The sequence below is a fragment of the Aythya fuligula genome, chromosome 12, assembly GCF_009819795.1.
Source record: "Aythya fuligula isolate bAytFul2 chromosome 12, bAytFul2.pri, whole genome shotgun sequence".
Lineage (NCBI taxonomy): Eukaryota > Metazoa > Chordata > Aves > Anseriformes > Anatidae > Aythya > Aythya fuligula.
The window spans coordinates 2,779,125-2,797,049 of NC_045570.1; the positions used below are offsets into that span (position 1 = coordinate 2,779,125).

General features: G+C 34.7%; 1 protein-coding gene across 6 annotated transcripts in view; it reads left to right on the forward strand.

The window, feature by feature from the left end:
* The window catches only part of PHKB (phosphorylase kinase regulatory subunit beta), a 75,680-nt gene that overhangs the window by 50,351 nt on the left and 7,404 nt on the right, over nucleotides 1-17,925 (forward strand). For 5 of the 6 annotated variants that reach the window (XM_032195385.1, XM_032195386.1, XM_032195389.1 and 2 more), the window contains 11 exons: nucleotides 168-261; nucleotides 3,476-3,559; nucleotides 4,043-4,147; nucleotides 4,960-5,042; nucleotides 5,123-5,213; nucleotides 7,966-8,027; nucleotides 8,117-8,279; nucleotides 8,938-9,019; nucleotides 11,558-11,615; nucleotides 13,376-13,466; nucleotides 14,546-14,748. In XM_032195385.1, the coding sequence (XP_032051276.1) occupies nucleotides 168-261; nucleotides 3,476-3,559; nucleotides 4,043-4,147; nucleotides 4,960-5,042; nucleotides 5,123-5,213; nucleotides 7,966-8,027; nucleotides 8,117-8,279; nucleotides 8,938-9,019; nucleotides 11,558-11,615; nucleotides 13,376-13,466; nucleotides 14,546-14,748 (1,116 nt within the window). Of the gene's footprint in view, nucleotides 1-167; nucleotides 262-3,475; nucleotides 3,560-4,042; nucleotides 4,148-4,959; nucleotides 5,043-5,122; nucleotides 5,214-7,965; nucleotides 8,028-8,116; nucleotides 8,280-8,937; nucleotides 9,020-11,557; nucleotides 11,616-12,436; nucleotides 12,528-13,375; nucleotides 13,467-14,545; nucleotides 14,749-17,925 lie in introns of all 6 variants that reach the window. The other variant, XM_032195390.1, reaches the window with a different exon arrangement.

Here is a 17,925-nt window from a genome sequence, read left to right on the forward strand (position 1 = left end):
CTAAGAATATATACAGTAAGTAAGTGCTGAACAACATACATCTTAAATTTGCTAAAGGTATTCAAGGAAGTGTTGAATTTCATCCTGCTACTCATCTATCTGATGCCAAGATAATTGCTAAAGCTAAGACTACTTTTTGATTGTACTTGTTATTGTTTTGTTTGTAGCCTACAGGTTTTTCTGAACACATATGGAATCCAAACTCAGACTCCCCAGCAGGTGGAACCAATTCAGATATGGGCTCAAAAAGAACTTGTCAAAGTAAGGAACTCTGCATTGAAAATTACCTATTTGTCTGTCTGTCTATCTCTTGTAAGAAAATTAGTTTATATCAAACCGTTAGAATTGTATCTCCTTAGATTTGTTATCTACCTTTTTCTTTTGTGTGTGTTATTCTAATTCAGTTGTGTATCATGATATGCCAGTACTGGTCAGTTATACATGCCAGTTAGATCTTTCAGTGAAGCACTGAAGCCCAGATATTACCTGACTAGGCTTATTACCTGAGCTACTCTCAAAAAAAAAAAAAATAAAATAAAATATGAATAATGCAGTAGACTAAGTGAAACTTGATGGACAAACAGGCAAATGCGTAACGGTCAAAGAATATAAATATAAGAATAGAAAATAAGAAGAAAGAATATAATGGTCAAAGAGTATATGGCAATAGGCATAAGCCATCATATAATTTGATAGTACAGCCTTTATAAAAAGCATTATACAGTCATCTTTAACTGTTTCTTCTAAAAGTCTGCTGCATTGAGTATATCCAGGAAGTTTGGTGTTTAAATCCTTCTTGCTTTACCCCTTTGCCTCAGTTTACGGTCAAATCTGTGGCCAAAACTGCTTGGGTGAAGGGCATTTTCAGAACCTCCTTCATCCCCTGTGAAGGCTTCAGATTTTTCTTTTTCTGTACAGGCATGTAGTCCTGTGGCAGAGTACTGCATCCCCTCGCTTCCAAGAGCTGTCCCTGTTAGTCCTTACTCATACTAAGCCTCACTGATGATGACAGCTCAGATGCATCTGTTCAAGTAGCTGTCATTGCCATATGAAGCCAGTAGTCAAAGGTGAAAGGCATTTACAGGCCACACTGTGATCCATTTCAGCATTCTCTTAGCACTACCAATACCTCTTTTTGTTCAGTCATTTTTAGTATAATAGGTACAACACTTTGGCCTATGTTGAGTACGGGTCTGAAGTTATCCACTCCTGTTTGTTCTGGAAATACATTCAAAGCAAAAAGACTGTGACAGATGCTGTTGTGAATGTTAAATGCTTTGATCTGCAGTTGTAGGCAAACATATAAAAAGTCCTAAGAAAATCCATGTGATTACTGGGTGCCTGTTTAACTCTGTTATAACTGGTCCTTTCCTCTGGAAAAAGCCTTGAAAAGTGTCCTGTCTGTACGTAAATAAGCCTTAACAAACTGCAGGAGGCTGTCAGACAGGTAAGGTGATCAAGAATCACAGATGTGCACTTGATGTATTTATACTTCTCCACGTGAAGTTTGGTCATGGACCAGGTACATGAAGGTCTTGCCAAACTTAATTATAGAGGTTATCTCAAATAAGCCTGATGAATTCTGAATGTCTTGGAAGTATAATCCATGTATGTAGTTTCAGTCCTGAAGTTGTTACTTATCTGTTCCATGACTGCAACTATGCAAGTCTCTCCCTCTGAAATTAGGATCACATGGCAGATGCCATTATCTATATTAGAAGCCCCTAGGACACAGGAAAAAACAAAACCAAAAATAGAGTAGAAAATATATCCTCACAGACTTAAGAAGTCTTAGGTGCATTGCTGATTGATGTACTATAACCTTGCCAGCTTACTCAGAAAGATGATTACCCCCAAATAATGACTGCCATTAACATCTGAAAAATACTTACAGAGAAAACAAATATCCTTGTTTACATTCAGCCTTGTTCAATTCTCAACCCATTTTTGCTCACTAGTTTTCTTGATGGTATGTTTCAGAAGGGATTCTCTGACTGTATTTGTCTTCTAAAACTCTGTACCTGAAATTTTGGTTTAACAGATACCCCATACATTTACTATAGTTCTATTTGTTGTCTCTCTGTCATACATTATTTCTTTGGTCTCCCTGACAAAAAGATGAGACCTTCACTATATATATATGTTTATTATTATTAATTAAATTCTTAGCTATGACAACTTTAAGATTTCTTTTTCAAAAGCTGGTGGAATTCTGACAGTTCTCGTATTTTCTTTATACTTATGGTGGGTAGGTACATGTACTTTTAGAAAGAATGTAATAAAAAAATTGAATCACCTGATTAAATCACCTGGTCCACTTTTCCTAGTAGACTTCCAGAAAAGGCTGTGTCTTTGTCTATTACCATTTTTCGAGTCTCCATTATGTACTACAAGAACATTCTTTTGATTTTGTTATGTGTATATGGGTTACATAAAGATGTTAATGTTTGATGTCTCCATTCCTTTCAGCTTGAATATAGTTATTCAGTGTGAACGAACAGTTGATGTAGGAAGTTTAGTTTATTTTCTTTTCTAAATATTTATTGGTATTTATACATAAACATAGGCAATATCAGGAAGGCCCCAAGCTGACAGCAGTGAAAAGCTATTGAGTGTAATGTTTGTTCAAATGTTCACTTTCATTTGCTTCTGAATTTTCTTCTTATAAAATAAAGAAATATTGAGCTTAGAAAAATGTTTAAAACTCCTGTTATAAAAGCATAATATGAATTAAGTTTTAGTATTCATGGGCTTGTCACCTTAAAACAACCCAAATAAGGAAAGAAGTACAACAAGAAGTATTCCGTTGGGATAACTGATACATTTATGTTGTTTTGCCCACAGCTTAGTTGCATTTTTATGGTTTATTCTGATACACTGTAAGAAATTAAGGTTATTCCTTTAATATTTAAGTATTACGAAATTATATCAGTTGAAGTAATACTAGGCATGCATAATTTAATATAACTCAAATAAGAATCAAGTAATGAATAATGAGATAACCTCCCTCTTGCTTTTTGTGGCTGATACATCAATTTTGCATGCCTTTACTAAAAGTAGAATAAGGAAGGATCTTTATATGGCTCCTATATTACTGTTTTATCTTTGTATCCACATAGGAAAAGCATTACAGAAAGCAATATTTGCCAGTCAATGTTCTGTTGGCGTCTTATTGAAATAAATAAATAAATATAATAATAAATAAAGCTAAAAACAAGACCTAAAACAAGAAACAACAAGTTTTTGCTGAGTTTTGAAACTGTGCAGGGCTCCTATGGTGCTTTCCAGAAGCCCAGAGTTGGACCCATGCATCTCAGCTGTTTGAAGAAAGGAAGAAGAGAATAAAAGCAATAGAAATAATTATCGTATTTTATGAAGCTTACTTCCTAATTAAAGTAGAAGCAGACAGTTTTGTATGTGAGTATAAGGAAGTCATATATAGGTTTTCTTCAGTTTTTGTGATTATTTCTCACAGGCTTACTTTCATCTGGGAGTCAATGACAAACTGGGATTATCTGGAAGACCGGACAGGCCTATAGGATGCCTTGGAACATCAAAGGTTGTTGCAAGAAATTTTCTAATTTTTATATAATTGTTATTAATGTCAATTTCAGAAAAACATTGCATTAGTCTCTGAACTGTTTTAAACAGAATTTAAGTGTAATTTTATTTTATGCATATGTCTTACTTTTTAAGTCTTTTTAACATATTTGGCTATTAATAACGCACATGTTCCATGTTACTATTAAAACTGTCATGTTTTTTAGGCATCTAGCTACAGTAAAACTTGGCCAAAACAGGATTAGTGATGAAGTGAGACAGTTTAACTGGAATACAGTGTAGATCTGCATACCTTATAAAAAACAGAGCGCTTAAAACTAGATATGTAGGGTTTTTTGTTTGTTCGTTTTTGTTTTAATATAACTGTTCTACAATTCATTATTTCTTTGATAGTTTCAAAATACATTTTTTACCTTTTCGGCTACTTTAATGTTCCAAATATTTTAAAGAAAAGATTAATGGAAGCTTTATCTCCCAATAGATTTATCGAATACTAGGAAAGACCGTAGTTTGCTACTCGATCATTTTTGATCTAAGTGATTTCTACATGTCTCAGGATGTTATGATGCTGATTGATGACATTAAGGTAAGATAGATCTATCTTAACTTCTCCTTTGAGAAACTGACAAAAATGGATTCTGCAGAAGAATAAACTGTGGAGTTAGATAAAATACAAATGTGCAAGGTGAACACCATGTAGTGTGTATTCTTCTAATACAAAAATAAACTTGCAATTCATGTTGGAAAGAGTATTAAGATGAATATTTTATCAGACCAGTATGAATTCTAGAGAGTATCTTTATTTAACAAAAGAAACTCACCTTAAAGTGATCGGGAATGCTGTAGTGCAGCAGGCAAATTATCCTTTGTTTTGGGAAAACAGATGTTTGAGGCTGCAAAAAAGAGTGAGACTGGACTGCTTATGGGAAATATTTCCTCCAGATGAAGCTTTCATATTACTAAACTTGGCACAAATATTAAAAATTGCTGTTCTTACTCAACTTTAAGGATGACAGCGGTGTGCAGCTTACTTGTTAAGTGCCCTGGCTTGAGCAACTACTTCCAGTGCATGGAAGGTGCCACTGGTTATTCCATGCAATGATTCAGGACTTGGATTCCTGTGCATACTTCCTAGGACATAACATGTAGTCTGTCTACAGATTTAGTCTGTGATCAGCAGTGTTTTCTGAAAATCTGTGAATAAGCAGTACTTGAAAACAACATGTTCTTTGAAGAAATCTGTAAGTCTTGGTGTTTTATTTATTAGCCAAGTTTCTTGTAGCCTCTTGGGTTCTTCAGTGCTGTTACTTTAAGATAGCTCTTCTAATATCATGGATTGTGTGCTCTAGTACATTGTGCTTGTGTACTTTTTTGCGACTAACCTTTTTTCTTACCTAGAATGCGCTGCAGTTCATTAAGCAATACTGGAAAATGCATGGTCGTCCACTGTTTGTTGTACTTATCCGTGAAGACAATATAAGGTAGAGAAAGATAAAAGCATCATTTTCAGTGTCATTTTTACCTCGTTGGAAAATTAATGGGGCTCTGTTTAAAATTTCAGAGGGAGCAGATTCAATCCGATATTAGATATGTTGGCAGCCTTTAAAAAGGGGATTGTTGGAGGAGTGAAAGTTCATGTTGACAGAGTACAGGTATGATGTTCATCCTGAATTGAGTGTTCTTATTTCCTAAGATTGGTAAATATGTTCCTATTACTTGTGCTTTTCATGTGACTTCTGAACATTTTACTTGGTATCATAAAATTAAGAAGTCAACGACCAAGATGTTTGGTACAGTTTTTCTTTTATCTATGAAATAACATAGGCTTATTTTAATTCCTTTTGATGAGGCTTTTGAAAGCGTTAATCTTCACAGAGGATTTTCAGAAGGGAGGAGGGTTTTTTTATGTTCAGATGTCTTGTGAAATTACCACCAAAGAAAAAAATCCATGAAGTCAAGCATTAAGGGATTTCTTTTGATTTGATAATCAACAGGAAAAAAGGTATTTCACATATATTAAAATCTTTAGAAGAACAAAGGTCTATTTTTTTTTAACATCTTTACTGTTTGAATTTATCTTATAGCAGGAACGTTACTTCATTAAAATGTGAAAATTATTGAGTCAGGTGCTGTTTTTAGGTACTTGCATGCGCTATCTTAGTTTATACCTATTGAAGAACCCCTCTTTTTTGTCAGAGGGAGGACCAAAGACACAAATAAAGTCCCTGTGGAAATAATGGGAAAACTACATACAAATATTTGGCTTTAATGCAACTTTAAAAAAATAAAAACTACTAATAAAAAAAGCTGTATGAGATAAAATGCTTTAATTTTTTACCGTGAGCTGTCTAAATTTATATCTGTTAACTCAAGCCATGATTTACCATTGAAACTAGTTAAGTGATCTAATGCCTTGCCTTTGGCACTTAGAGGAAGCCATATGCCCTGTGCTTTGTGAGTTGGGCGTGCACCAGAGCCAGGAGAGGAACTGCATGGGTAGGAGTGCAAGACAGGGGAGGAAGGATTGCAGATACCTGCCTCACGCTGTCTTCTGGTGCCAGATTAAAGTTGTAGTTATTTGAATTATTCCATTGATGACTGGTCTAGCAGAGGCATTATCTACCTTCCCAGCTTTGTCACTGGTTATTGTCACTGCTTCAGTTCTGATGAATTTGTGTATAACCATGCTCTAACCCAAAACTTCAAAACAATCTCTTGGAAAGCAAAATGAAGCCAGATTTGGTTTATGACAGCTAATGCTGCAGAATTGAAGGTCTTATAACTTCTGTAGATACACAAGATGGATAGAATTATGCAGAATTCACTTCCAAGGTTCCCAGGGATCTGCAACTGAGAGACTTGTTAGTGTAACAGGGCTGTAATGTAAATACAGTTATATACTTGTTCAACCCCCCTGAAGACTTCTGAGTGAAATCTATTAAAAAAATAAAAATAAAAAAATGTCCTATGCTTTTTCCAGAGAGAAATCTTTACCACATCCACAAATACTAACATCTCCTTATGTAAAACTACAATATTTTTAGTTATGTTGTAGCATATTAATTATTAAGATATAATTCCTGTTATGGCAGTGAGCAAAGGATATACAAAATGGTTTGGGTTAGATGGAAATTGCCTTGCATCTCTTACTTATTGTTAACTTCCCTTTCTCTTTCACAGCTTTCCAAAACCTTTACTTCTCTTCCCCCTCTTCCCCTTTTTATAAAGGAATGGTACATGTTGGTGGTCAGTGCAATTATTGGTAGAATATAGTATGCTTTCTCTATCAGTTTAGCCGTTAATCTCTCAATTTTCATGCATACTTGTTGTGTTTTGGAAAGAGTTTCTTTTCATTATGGGGGAGAAGTTGGGGCAAGAACAAGGGATGTGTCTAACTTGTGGTGTTTTCTTAAATAATTCATGCATTCCAACAGAAGATATATTGAATCTTTGTGAAGTCTTCATCCGCTTCATTTAGATGCATATGTCTAAAAGTGCTTAGAGATAGGATGTGTGTCTCAAATTGGATGAAAGCTCCTTTTTCTTGTAAAGTACACAAAATGTGATTTCATTTAAAAATGTGTGCCCTTTTAACACTTCTGCCTTTTTTATTTTCAGTCATTTTACAGTATCTATATTTTACTGCAAACTTGTATATAATGAAAATGGAACTTAAACATTCAGAGTGTGCTCAATTTTGTTTAGCTAATGAGAATCATCAAAAAGCATTCTTAAAAATATTGTGGTATAATGTTTCATAAAAGAATGGAGTGAATTAATTGTAATTACTACATTATATATATGAAACACTGAGTTTCAGGTTTGTAATATTCTGAGAGAAATAATCATAAGCTGCACTTGATCTGTACGCTTCAGGGCAGGCATGCTTGCATTAAGAAATGACTACAGAGTAGAAAGTGCTATTATTTTGTGCTTTCCTGAAAGACCAGTAAGACTGACAGGAAAAGTAGCCATCCTTCAGATGTACCTGAAACAAAAAGCATTATGATCCAGAACAGGGGTATCATGCTGGACTCTTAAGGAATGTGAATCCTTGATCTCAGGTATTTTCGTCAGGTGTGCTTTTTGGGGGAGCAGAGCTGGATATTGGTAGGTTAAGGTGTATGTTCCAGGCACATAACAGGAACAGCAGAACCCCAGCATAAAAGAGAAAGCAGCCCTGAGAGACTTCTTTTGTCCTAAGTGAGATCTTAAGAAAAAAGGAAAAACACCATGGAATTGTAAAAATATTTGGAACTGTATAGAAACTACTTTCCAGATGGAAACATCTGGAAATGTTTCAGCATCATATGGAGAACATGGCTCCTAGATCAAACAACAACTATATACTTACGTACGTTTCTGCCTCTTTTTAAATTTTAATTGTCAAATTTTTCATTTCAGACGTTAATATCTGGAGCAGTTGTTGAGCAACTTGACTTCCTAAGAATCACTGAAACAGAAGAGTAAGGCTATGTGTAAATAATAATGATAAAGTATTTGATAATTAAAATGTTTTTTTGAACTGTGAAGAAATGAAATACTTATTTTTCAGGGTTCCTGTATTTAAGAGTTTGGAGGAGCTGGATCTTCCAAAACATTCAAAAGTCAAGAGACAGTCTAGCACTCCAAACGCTTCTGAACTTGAGCAGCAACCAGACGTAAATATTAATGACTGGAAAAACAAGTCAACATATGAGATTCTGCAGAAACTTAATGTAAGAAAACTTGATAAAAATGCAGTGTAACTTCATTCTCATGAAATAACATACTGTATACTGGTACATAGTGGCCTAATTAGATCAACATGATGACTGCTATGGTTCAATGTTAATAATACGGCTAGTGACATAAAACGTCTGATGTGCCTCTTCATACTTATCAGTACTTTCTGGCTTGTCATGCTGTAACTGTTGGCTTCCATTTCCCCCAGCTATCCAAATCTTCTGGTAATAAATGACCAAAAAAAGGGGATCAATTTGTCACGCATCTTATGAATAAATAAATACTTTATTTCTAGACTGAAGTCCAAAAGACTTCAACAGTCGATATTCACTGATAAACTGATAACTTCTTAATGATATTGAGGGAAAGTCCAATCTGTTGTTTTTCCTGTATCTAGAAGAAAACTACCAGTGACTGTTTCTAGATCCAGTGCCCAGCAGGAGCACAGAAAATATTCTATATGGTTCCCTATATTACTAGAATTTCAGCTGTAAACGACAGGACCCACGAGCAGAAAATCGGGAAACATTTCTGAGGCCAAATTATTACAGGCCTTTTGTTTTCACTTAATATTTTTAATAGCTTTTCTGTTTTTTGCTTCACTGAAAATCTGAAGGCTATTTGTGGTTATGTTGTTGCTGTTTTTTTAAGGACTGCAATTGCCTTGCAAGTCAAGCATTACTTTCAAGTATATTGCTTAAAAGGGAAGGACCGAATTTTATCACCAAGGAAGGTAGGAGCTTCTGTCATTTGAGTATCCTGAATATTTCAGGAAGCAGCTGTATTTTTAGTTGTAATGAACATGAATAATGGCTATGCATGCAAGCAGTTCTGTAGCCATTTTCTTTGCCATTAAGGCAATTGCTGCATTAAATGGGACATGCAAATTCACAGTGTGGTGAAGAATGAGCTGCTAAGCATATGAACTCTTCTATATTGTATGCAGTTGCTGTCTCTATTTGTAATTCTGAACACATGCATGTAAGAAATTGGGGATTTGACCTTGTATATAAAACTGAAACTAAAGACAAATTTGCACATTTGTAACATTTAGTCTGAAATGTGTGAAACTATATTGATTTTTTCATTTTAATCTTAGGTAATCAGTTGTTATTTCAATATATCTGTAAAGCTTATTCTACTTGAATTTTATATTACGGCTTTGGGTTACAGCACAAGATTTAAACTCATGTAAAATAATCCAGAACAGGCTACTTGGACTTGCAGCTTGTGCTGCAAGATTGTTTTGCTTTGTTTTTTTCCCCACAGATTTTGTTAGCTACCTCATACTATGTATGAGTACTTCTTGGAAAAAGAGGAACATTAAGATTCAATAATACTCATTTAGTTATTCCTCAAGCAGTGTAACTTAGCACTTCATGTTATAGATCCCTGCTTCATAATTTTGATAGAGGACAGCTGTTTCTTGTGATGAAGAATTGTCGTTTTGATATAAATACACATTATGTCAGTACTGCTGTATTAAGAATGTCATAGAAAACAACGTAAAGTGGAGTAAAAATCATTGTTTGATGCACAGTGTATTGTTGAAATACAGTGTCAATCCGAAGTCATGGTCTGAGCACATGCAGCAGGCTTTTCACCACCACTGCCTGTACTGTCGTTGGACTTCAAGAGCCTCAGTAGCTTTCTTTGGTTCTTAGTAGGTCGTGTCCTTCCACGCACTGGGAACAACTTGAGGCAGACTTACTGTGTAAGCAACCAACATAACCGCGTTTGACCACTGACACCGTTTAGGTCAAAGAAGTGTTGTTGTGCCTCTGACTGTTCAGACCTAACTTGTATAGATATCTTGTGCAATCCAGTATGAAACAGTAGATGGTGATAACCTCATTAATATGCACCTTGTTTTAAACAGTCAGAGTCACTGACTAAAAGTTCCTGTCCTCTTACAGTTAGAGATTACTGAAATTGACATTAAATAATCACACAATCAATAAAAAATAAATGTGAAATTAAAAGCTGAAGAACCTTATGTGTTCCAGCTGACAGGCACTAGCTATGATTTTGAGTCAACTTCCACTGTTGTTGCTACAGATGAATTTACCGTTTACCAGTGTCTGGCATCAGAAACACTGACATTCTATCTGAGAATTTAAAATTTAGAAGCTAACTGAAGCTTAAATAATATATTTGTCACCATTTTTAATTTCAACATAATGGTTCCCACTTGATCCCTGTACAACTGGAGAGATACCATTACACCAAGCTGATGCAGTATGATCAACTGTGGACTGACACAAGAATGCTCTCTCTTCTTATTAATGTAATATCCCCCTGTACTTTGTCTTTTCCAAATGCTGGACTGTCTGCTTTGACTTTGAAGCAGTGCTCTTCTCATTTTCTGCCATCTTTTTTAAGTCATTTTTGTACAGCGTCATGCTAGTCTAATATATAGCACTTAACAAAATGTTCTCTTTGTTTTTGGCAGACAGAAAATCAGCTTAGAGAGGGAAAGTAGCAGTAATAATTATGTCGTGTGTATGTGTCAAATATTCCCAGTACTTTGCAAAAGTAATAATTAGCTTCACTAGAGTAGTGCTCTAATGTACCCGAATACCAAAGCTAGATCACACTGTACCTTTGGTATCTTTGTGGTCACTTTGTTTTGGTAATTCAGGGAAAAGCCACAAAGCAGTGCAAACCCCTCTCTTTCATACTCTCCCAGCTTCCTGTAAAAGGAAAGCCTCAAGTCTCGGATGATTAATCAGGTGATCTATTGTTCGTATACAAAGTTGAAAACAAATCATCTCTTGGATATCACAATGACAACCTTTGTCCAAACATAGCATCACTTGACTGAACTACACTGTCAAACACAAGACATGACTGATGCTGCTTTAGCACAAGAAAGTGCTTCATCCCATAACCAAAACATAATCTGCAGTTTGATGAGGATGTACCTTACCATGGAGATGTACCTTCTAGGCCAAATCATTGCATAAATTGATTTTCCCAATATATCCCAACAATGAGCTATGTCATAACAGGAGCAGAAAGTCCAGCTGAAGTTTGGTTTGGCTTCTTGTGTAACAGCATACAGTTGAATGATAGGGGACTTAATTGTATCTAAGTCTTATATGTTAAGCACAATACCTAAGTGCTTTGCTAGAGCTGATTCAGAATTATCTGGTCTAATCAAAATTGCCTTATTTATATTAAAAGAAAAAGTATGCATCTCTTTAATGTGGATTTTTTTTGTTTGATTTTGGTTTTTTGATTTATTTTTTATTTTAAAAAATGTGTTTAGGTACTGTTCGTGAACATATTGAAAGAATCTATAGACGAGCTGGCAGCAAAAAACTCTGGTTTGTATACAGATGTCATTATGTTCCTTTTGGTTTACACCTTTTTTTTTTTTTTTTTCCTAATGTGTTTACAGAAAGTAAAGCTGGTTCCCCTTACATGCTTAGAGAAGGGGAAGAAAGGACAGTTTTACTGACAATACTGTATTGTTTCATTGCAGCTGAAGATCTTTTCTGTAATGCTTAAACAAAAATAAGAATTATTTCCTTGGCATTGTTTTTTGAAATGCAGAATAGCAAGCTGTTTTTGTTATGAGAATTATTGGAGATGTACAGTTCTAGTTAAGCTCAAATAATGAGGAAAAAATAAGAATACTAATATTCTTATTTCTTCCATGGTATGGTAAAATAATTCTATTAGCTTTCTGTAGCAAGTCTGGTGATCAAATACAAATCAGTTAAGTTGATACACTTACGCAGTTTGCTTACTCCCCCTGAAGTAATTTACTTTGAGCCTGACTTTGTCACAATAACTTCAGAAGGTTTCAGAAACTAGGCTAGTATTTACATGTTGTTAATTAATTACTTTGCCTTGAAGCTCAGTAGAAATGTCATTTCTTATTATCAAAGAAGTGAGTTGAGCCTGTCCTGAATTCTGTTCTCTCGCTCTGTAACTATTCATAACAGAAGAGACTATAAATTTAAAAACCATTTTTCATTTTAGTTAGTTCATGTAGTGAAATGGGCCTTTGCCAATAGTAAGGTAGAACCAAAATACCCTGACTGTGTTTTTTTAAGGAATAAAAACCAAAAGTATTTTAGAAACAAAATATGTAAACTGTTTTTCATTTCTCTTCCATGATTGCCATGTGACATACATATAGGTTGGTGTTGCGCTACAGTGCTGCATTTGCACAGAAATTTTCTTCTTCTATAGCCCCACATATTACTACTTTACTGGTACATGGGAAACAGGTAAAGTGCCCAGAGGTCTGAAATGGAACTCCATGAGACTTTTTGGCTTTTTTGCATTTTGATGGTATCAGCTAATGCATTTTTGAGATGCTTTGCTCTTGATCTTAAAAAGTGCGTAGCAATATTCACAGGAATCAACATCGACTGTTTGAATTTTATACTAACACTATAGGATATTACAACTCTTTCATTAGCTCTGGTAATGAATGATTCTTAGCAACCTCAAAGCCTGTGCTAGAAAAGCTTGAATACAGGTCTACTAAGTTTGCATTTTATCAGGAAAAATTGTAATTAAAGATATTTATATCTTTAAACGTCTTGTTGATATATAAAATTGGTTTTTTACACACAGCCCCTCTGAAACCAAGCAGTTTACACAAGTCTTTTTTTTCCGTGCAGTACGTGTAAAACATTACCTCACTGGAAAAGAAACCAAAGCCTTCATGTTACATGTTGTACTTTCTCTTGCAACATCTTTGTGACGTGGCCTAAAAAGTTACCTTATTTTTGTTTGCTTATCTTGCACAATGAAGAAAATGTCACAAAAGAGAAGTTGGCATTTCATGCTTTTCAAGATGATGCGGAGAAAAGAACAGGCTTTTTATGGCATCTGTAGTTTAATGAGTTCTAACTAATTTATTTTTGATCCATTAACCTATATCTAGACTAAAAAATGAAAATCTAGACAAGAGAATATAAAAATCTGATCTGAATTCCACATTATAAATATTGTATGTATTCAGTTAATTTGGGGAGCTATGAATGCTGTGGCATACTTCAAAATTATATATGAATTCATTAAACTAGCTTTTGATATGTAGTGGGATTGCTCTGTTTTCTACCCTCAGGTCTGTTGTGCGCTTCGCAGCAAGTCTTTTAGGTAAACTAGTGGACAGCCTTGCACCATCTATTACTAATGTTTTAGTTCAGGGCAAGCAGGTAAGTCTTCAATTTTCAGAAATGTATTAAGGAGTGATAACAGAAAATAAATAAACGGCCTTTTTTCATTTTGAAGGCTGCAGATGCTTATTTTAAAAGTACCCAATAGTTTAAAATATCCTTTCTGAAGAAGAAAAAGCTAGAGAAAATCAAAATATATTTAATATTTGGATATACTATAGGCTAATAAATTTTTATAGATTTTAGTTTTCTGCTCCAAGCAGACTTTAATCATCGTTTCTTCCCTTCCTATGGAGGACTTTTAAATTTTTCTCCCAGTACAGTAGTATTAATTAAATTTATGCAGAACTATTTCCAAGTAGTAGTAATTGAATATTATGTATTTTTAGAATAAAATATATATGTATATGCAATTTTACTATGTCCCTATTATACTCCAGACTGAGGTCTGTGTGTGTGCCTCTAGCACTGTGCAGGCATAGAGGAAGGTGCATCTGCATGTAGCATGATTTTCAGCTGTTTATAACCAAACTTGCATTTGTCAATCCCTTTATAATAAATATCTTTATTATAGGAGAAAAATTAGTGTTATTGTGTTTCATTGACACTAGATTAAAAGCAAATTAAAGTTTTATTTATTAATCTTTATTTAATTTTTTGTGGTTGAACAATCCAGTACCAGCATTATAATATAATTTCTTAAAATGAAGGCTGTAACTTCTGGGATGCTATTAGAAATAAGAAAACAAAATTCAGAATGAAGCAAATTCCTATTTTTAAGTAAGCTCCAAAGCTCAATGCCAGAAATGAAACAACATCTGAACCTGCTGTCCAGGCTTGATTATACACCCAATGTTGAACCCAAAGCAACATTCTTGCATTTCTGTTTCCATATGGGAAAAAAAATCTCCATTTTTACTGTGGTCTTCACTGAATTTTGTTATTTTAATAGCATCTGCCTAACACTGTTAGCAACTGTCAAGAACTGACATCCAATTATTTTTGTGTTGTGAAACTTGTGCATGAAAAGCAGAGCTCATGAAGTTTAGTTTATGAATTCCTTCTATGGTGTTTTTATTCCTGTCTAAATCCTCTGAATTGTCTTCAATATACTGCAGGTGACACTTGGAGCTTTTGGCCAAGAGGAAGAAGTCATTTCTAATCCCTTATCCCCAGGAGTCATTAAGAACATCATCTATGAAAAATGTCATCTACAAGATGAAAGAGAAGCTGTGGTTCAGCAGGAACTCGTCATCCATATTGGTTGGATCATATCAAATTCACCTGAACTTTTCAGTGGCATGCTGAAGATACGAATTGGGTCAGTAAACTATCTGTTTTGCTTACTACTAGAATTGCAGGGGAATATATACGCTTCAACAGAGATTGTTACATTGCAAAAAAAGGTTATATATAATATGATGCAGCAAAATGGGTATGCTTCAATTTTACATTTCTAGGAAGCCTGCTTTAAATTATCATGCCAAAAGTGGGTACATAACAGGCCTTATATTTGCCAGTCAACAGTATAAAGTGGAGGAATGGTGGTCCCTATAATATCTTACTTGAAGCTTTCCGTTAATGTGGTGAACTGTAGGGTTTCTAAATGCTTGATTTTTATCAGGTTAGGGCTTCAAAACCAAAAACACTGTAGTGGGATTTTACAGATGCATTTTGTACAACAAATGGTTAGTAGTAAGCACGCAACCTCCAGGTCACCCTGTCCTGCCAGTAGTCAACAGGCACAATGTTCTACCTGGATCACCTAGCAGTCAGTGGCAGTAAAGCTTTTCAACACTTTTTGCTCACTCAAGCAGATACTTGTGTATGTAGGTTTGGGGCGAATGGGTAAAAGGGGGGAGACTTTATAAATGGAACAATCTAGGAAAGATACAGCATGAATTTGATTCCCTTCTGAAATGAAAAAATCCTCCAAGACAAGATGTGCTTATAGTTGCATTCTGTAGTTTCCAGTAAGTGCTGAGCTTTTAATATAGTTTTAATATAATGAGCTTGAAATACAATTTTGTCTAATTCAGTCTTAAAAGTCCAGTAACCATGAGCAACAAATCCCTTGGAGATGGTGTTTCAAGATACTTAAACTATTTCTTTTCAGAGCTTCAGCACAATAAGCTGCATAAAAAGATAGCTTGTTCTTCTACAGCGTTCTCTGTAATGGGAACTTCAGGTAACAAAAGCTTTCTGTAGTTCAAATGCGTGTAGCATTTCAGACATCCCTAGAATATTGTAAGGCACCTAGGTAGTGAATCTGAGTATCCAACATCTGGCATAATGAAGACATAGTTCAAGAGCAGATCTCTACACAAACATGCATCTGCCATGGTAAAGAAAAACCTGATTGATCCTATAATGTGATGCTAAAAGTCTTTTATTCTTGAAAATGAAAAATTACTATCCTTATTACAGACATGCACAATGCTTCTTGACTGCTTATCAAGGTTAAGCTATATATAGTTTAGGAACCACAAACATGATTCAAGCCTGAAACATCATTTACCAAATTGATTGTTCTTCTTAGTTCTTTGATAATATAACTGCAAATAGTTCATGCTTCAGTGCTATCATATTCCATGGTATCTGCATTTACATTGCTATCTACAGTGCTATCTATTTTTTCACAGTTAGGAACAGACAAATGCATTTGGCTAAGTAACCTCTATGAAGAGGACAGGTGCTACTGACTGAACTTTACAGAATTAGTGAATAGCCTTTAAGCTTAGAACTTATGTTTTCCCTATCAAAAAATACGGAACACTTGACATTTCAGCACTGGAGGTAGATACCAGCAGTCTTTTTTCTACCATGTAAGATTCCTATTACTACATTAGAAGTACTCCCCAGTCATTATAAAACCAAAACCTTCTCAATCAAATCACCTGTGTTACATCTAACTGCAAGTACATCTTTCACTTAAATACACTTTCTGTAGCCTCTATAGGTCCATGTTATTCCTCCTCTTCCTCTTCCTCATTCTCTGCAACTAATCCCTTTTTGCAGTTTTTTGTTTTCTTTCTTCCAAGCTTAATTCTAGAGATTCAATTTCCTTTTATTCTAGTGTTATCACCCACTCCAGTGAGCAGAATTATTAACCTTCTCACAGAACGAGTGTTCCAGTTTGATAATGATTTGATTTAGTGTCTTGTTATTGATTTGTTTTCAGGGTTTCGTGTTGAAGTAGATCAAGTTCTTGACAGTCCTATTACTGTAAAAACCTCCAATCAACCAACTTCTACCCACCCCTTATCTGTGAAGTTTGGTAGGAGGTCCACTCCTCACTTTGCGATGTCACATAGTCCAGTGTAAACAGAAAAGACTACCGAATGACTTGCATAAAGATGTATTTGAGAAAAACACAACAATTCCAGTCAGTTCTGTTTGTTAATCTTAGTAACAAGAGACAAATGCTATTCACACAGTAAACTAAGTAAAAGCAGTGTGTTCTGGACAATGTAGTATGCCCATGTTGCCTCATACTCTCCTCACATCTTGTACCTTTAGTGAATGATCCTAGAAACTTCAAATGTAAAACAACATGGAATTGGTTGGCCTGACAAAATTCTATGCAGTTATATTAAAAAAATCCTTCAGTACAAAAGTCTGTGACTTGACTTAGGGAAACAAAAAGTCTTTGTAGGTCAAGTAATAACATACCTTCAGAATGTGGCTATATTGCTGACAAGGTAAATATTTTAGCAATACTTCACTTTTCTCTCTGATAAACAGAGTAAAACAGCTCTTTTGACATATCCCAGACTTGATTGTGTGTTGTATGGTAGGCCATGTGAACAAAAACTAGTGAAGTTTCTTTACCCTTTTGACAGAAATAGCTACTTGAACTAAAACAATGTGGATGTTCAGTTACTCTGCTTCATATGTATTATTTCATCTTTAATATTACATTTGAAGCTGCCGCATTGTTTTATATTATGTGCAGAAGAAAAACCAGCATTTTCCATCAATAACTTGCGAAGTCCTGATTCTCAAGTCCCTAAGGTTGAAAAATCATCAGTTTCTAAGGTTTTATTTAATCAATTTATTTTCAAAAAGGAGTAGCAAAAGAACTGTGATAGACTGCAAAAAGGGGCTTCAATGGCTAAAACTATTATAATAAGCCTTGAAGTTTTTTTCAATGTAAAACAATTTAATTTTCTTTCCTAAGCTCATCAGCAAAATGCACATACTGTCAAGACCATAATTTTGAGTAGGAATTGTAACATCAGAAATCAGGTAAATTTTGTTTTCATGAACGTGGAATGTAGGAAGATATGTAGTGAATATATCTTCCCTGTGAAAAGTATGCTTCACAACCTATTTCTTAAAAACTATGCAATATGTTATAAACTGAAAGTCATAAGGCAAACAAACGCAAAATCTGAGCAAATGCCACAAAACAGTAAGAACAGTAGAGTATTTGATGCTATAACCACGTCCTGACAGCAAAAGAATACAAACAGGATGACGTGGAATTTTCCTGAGG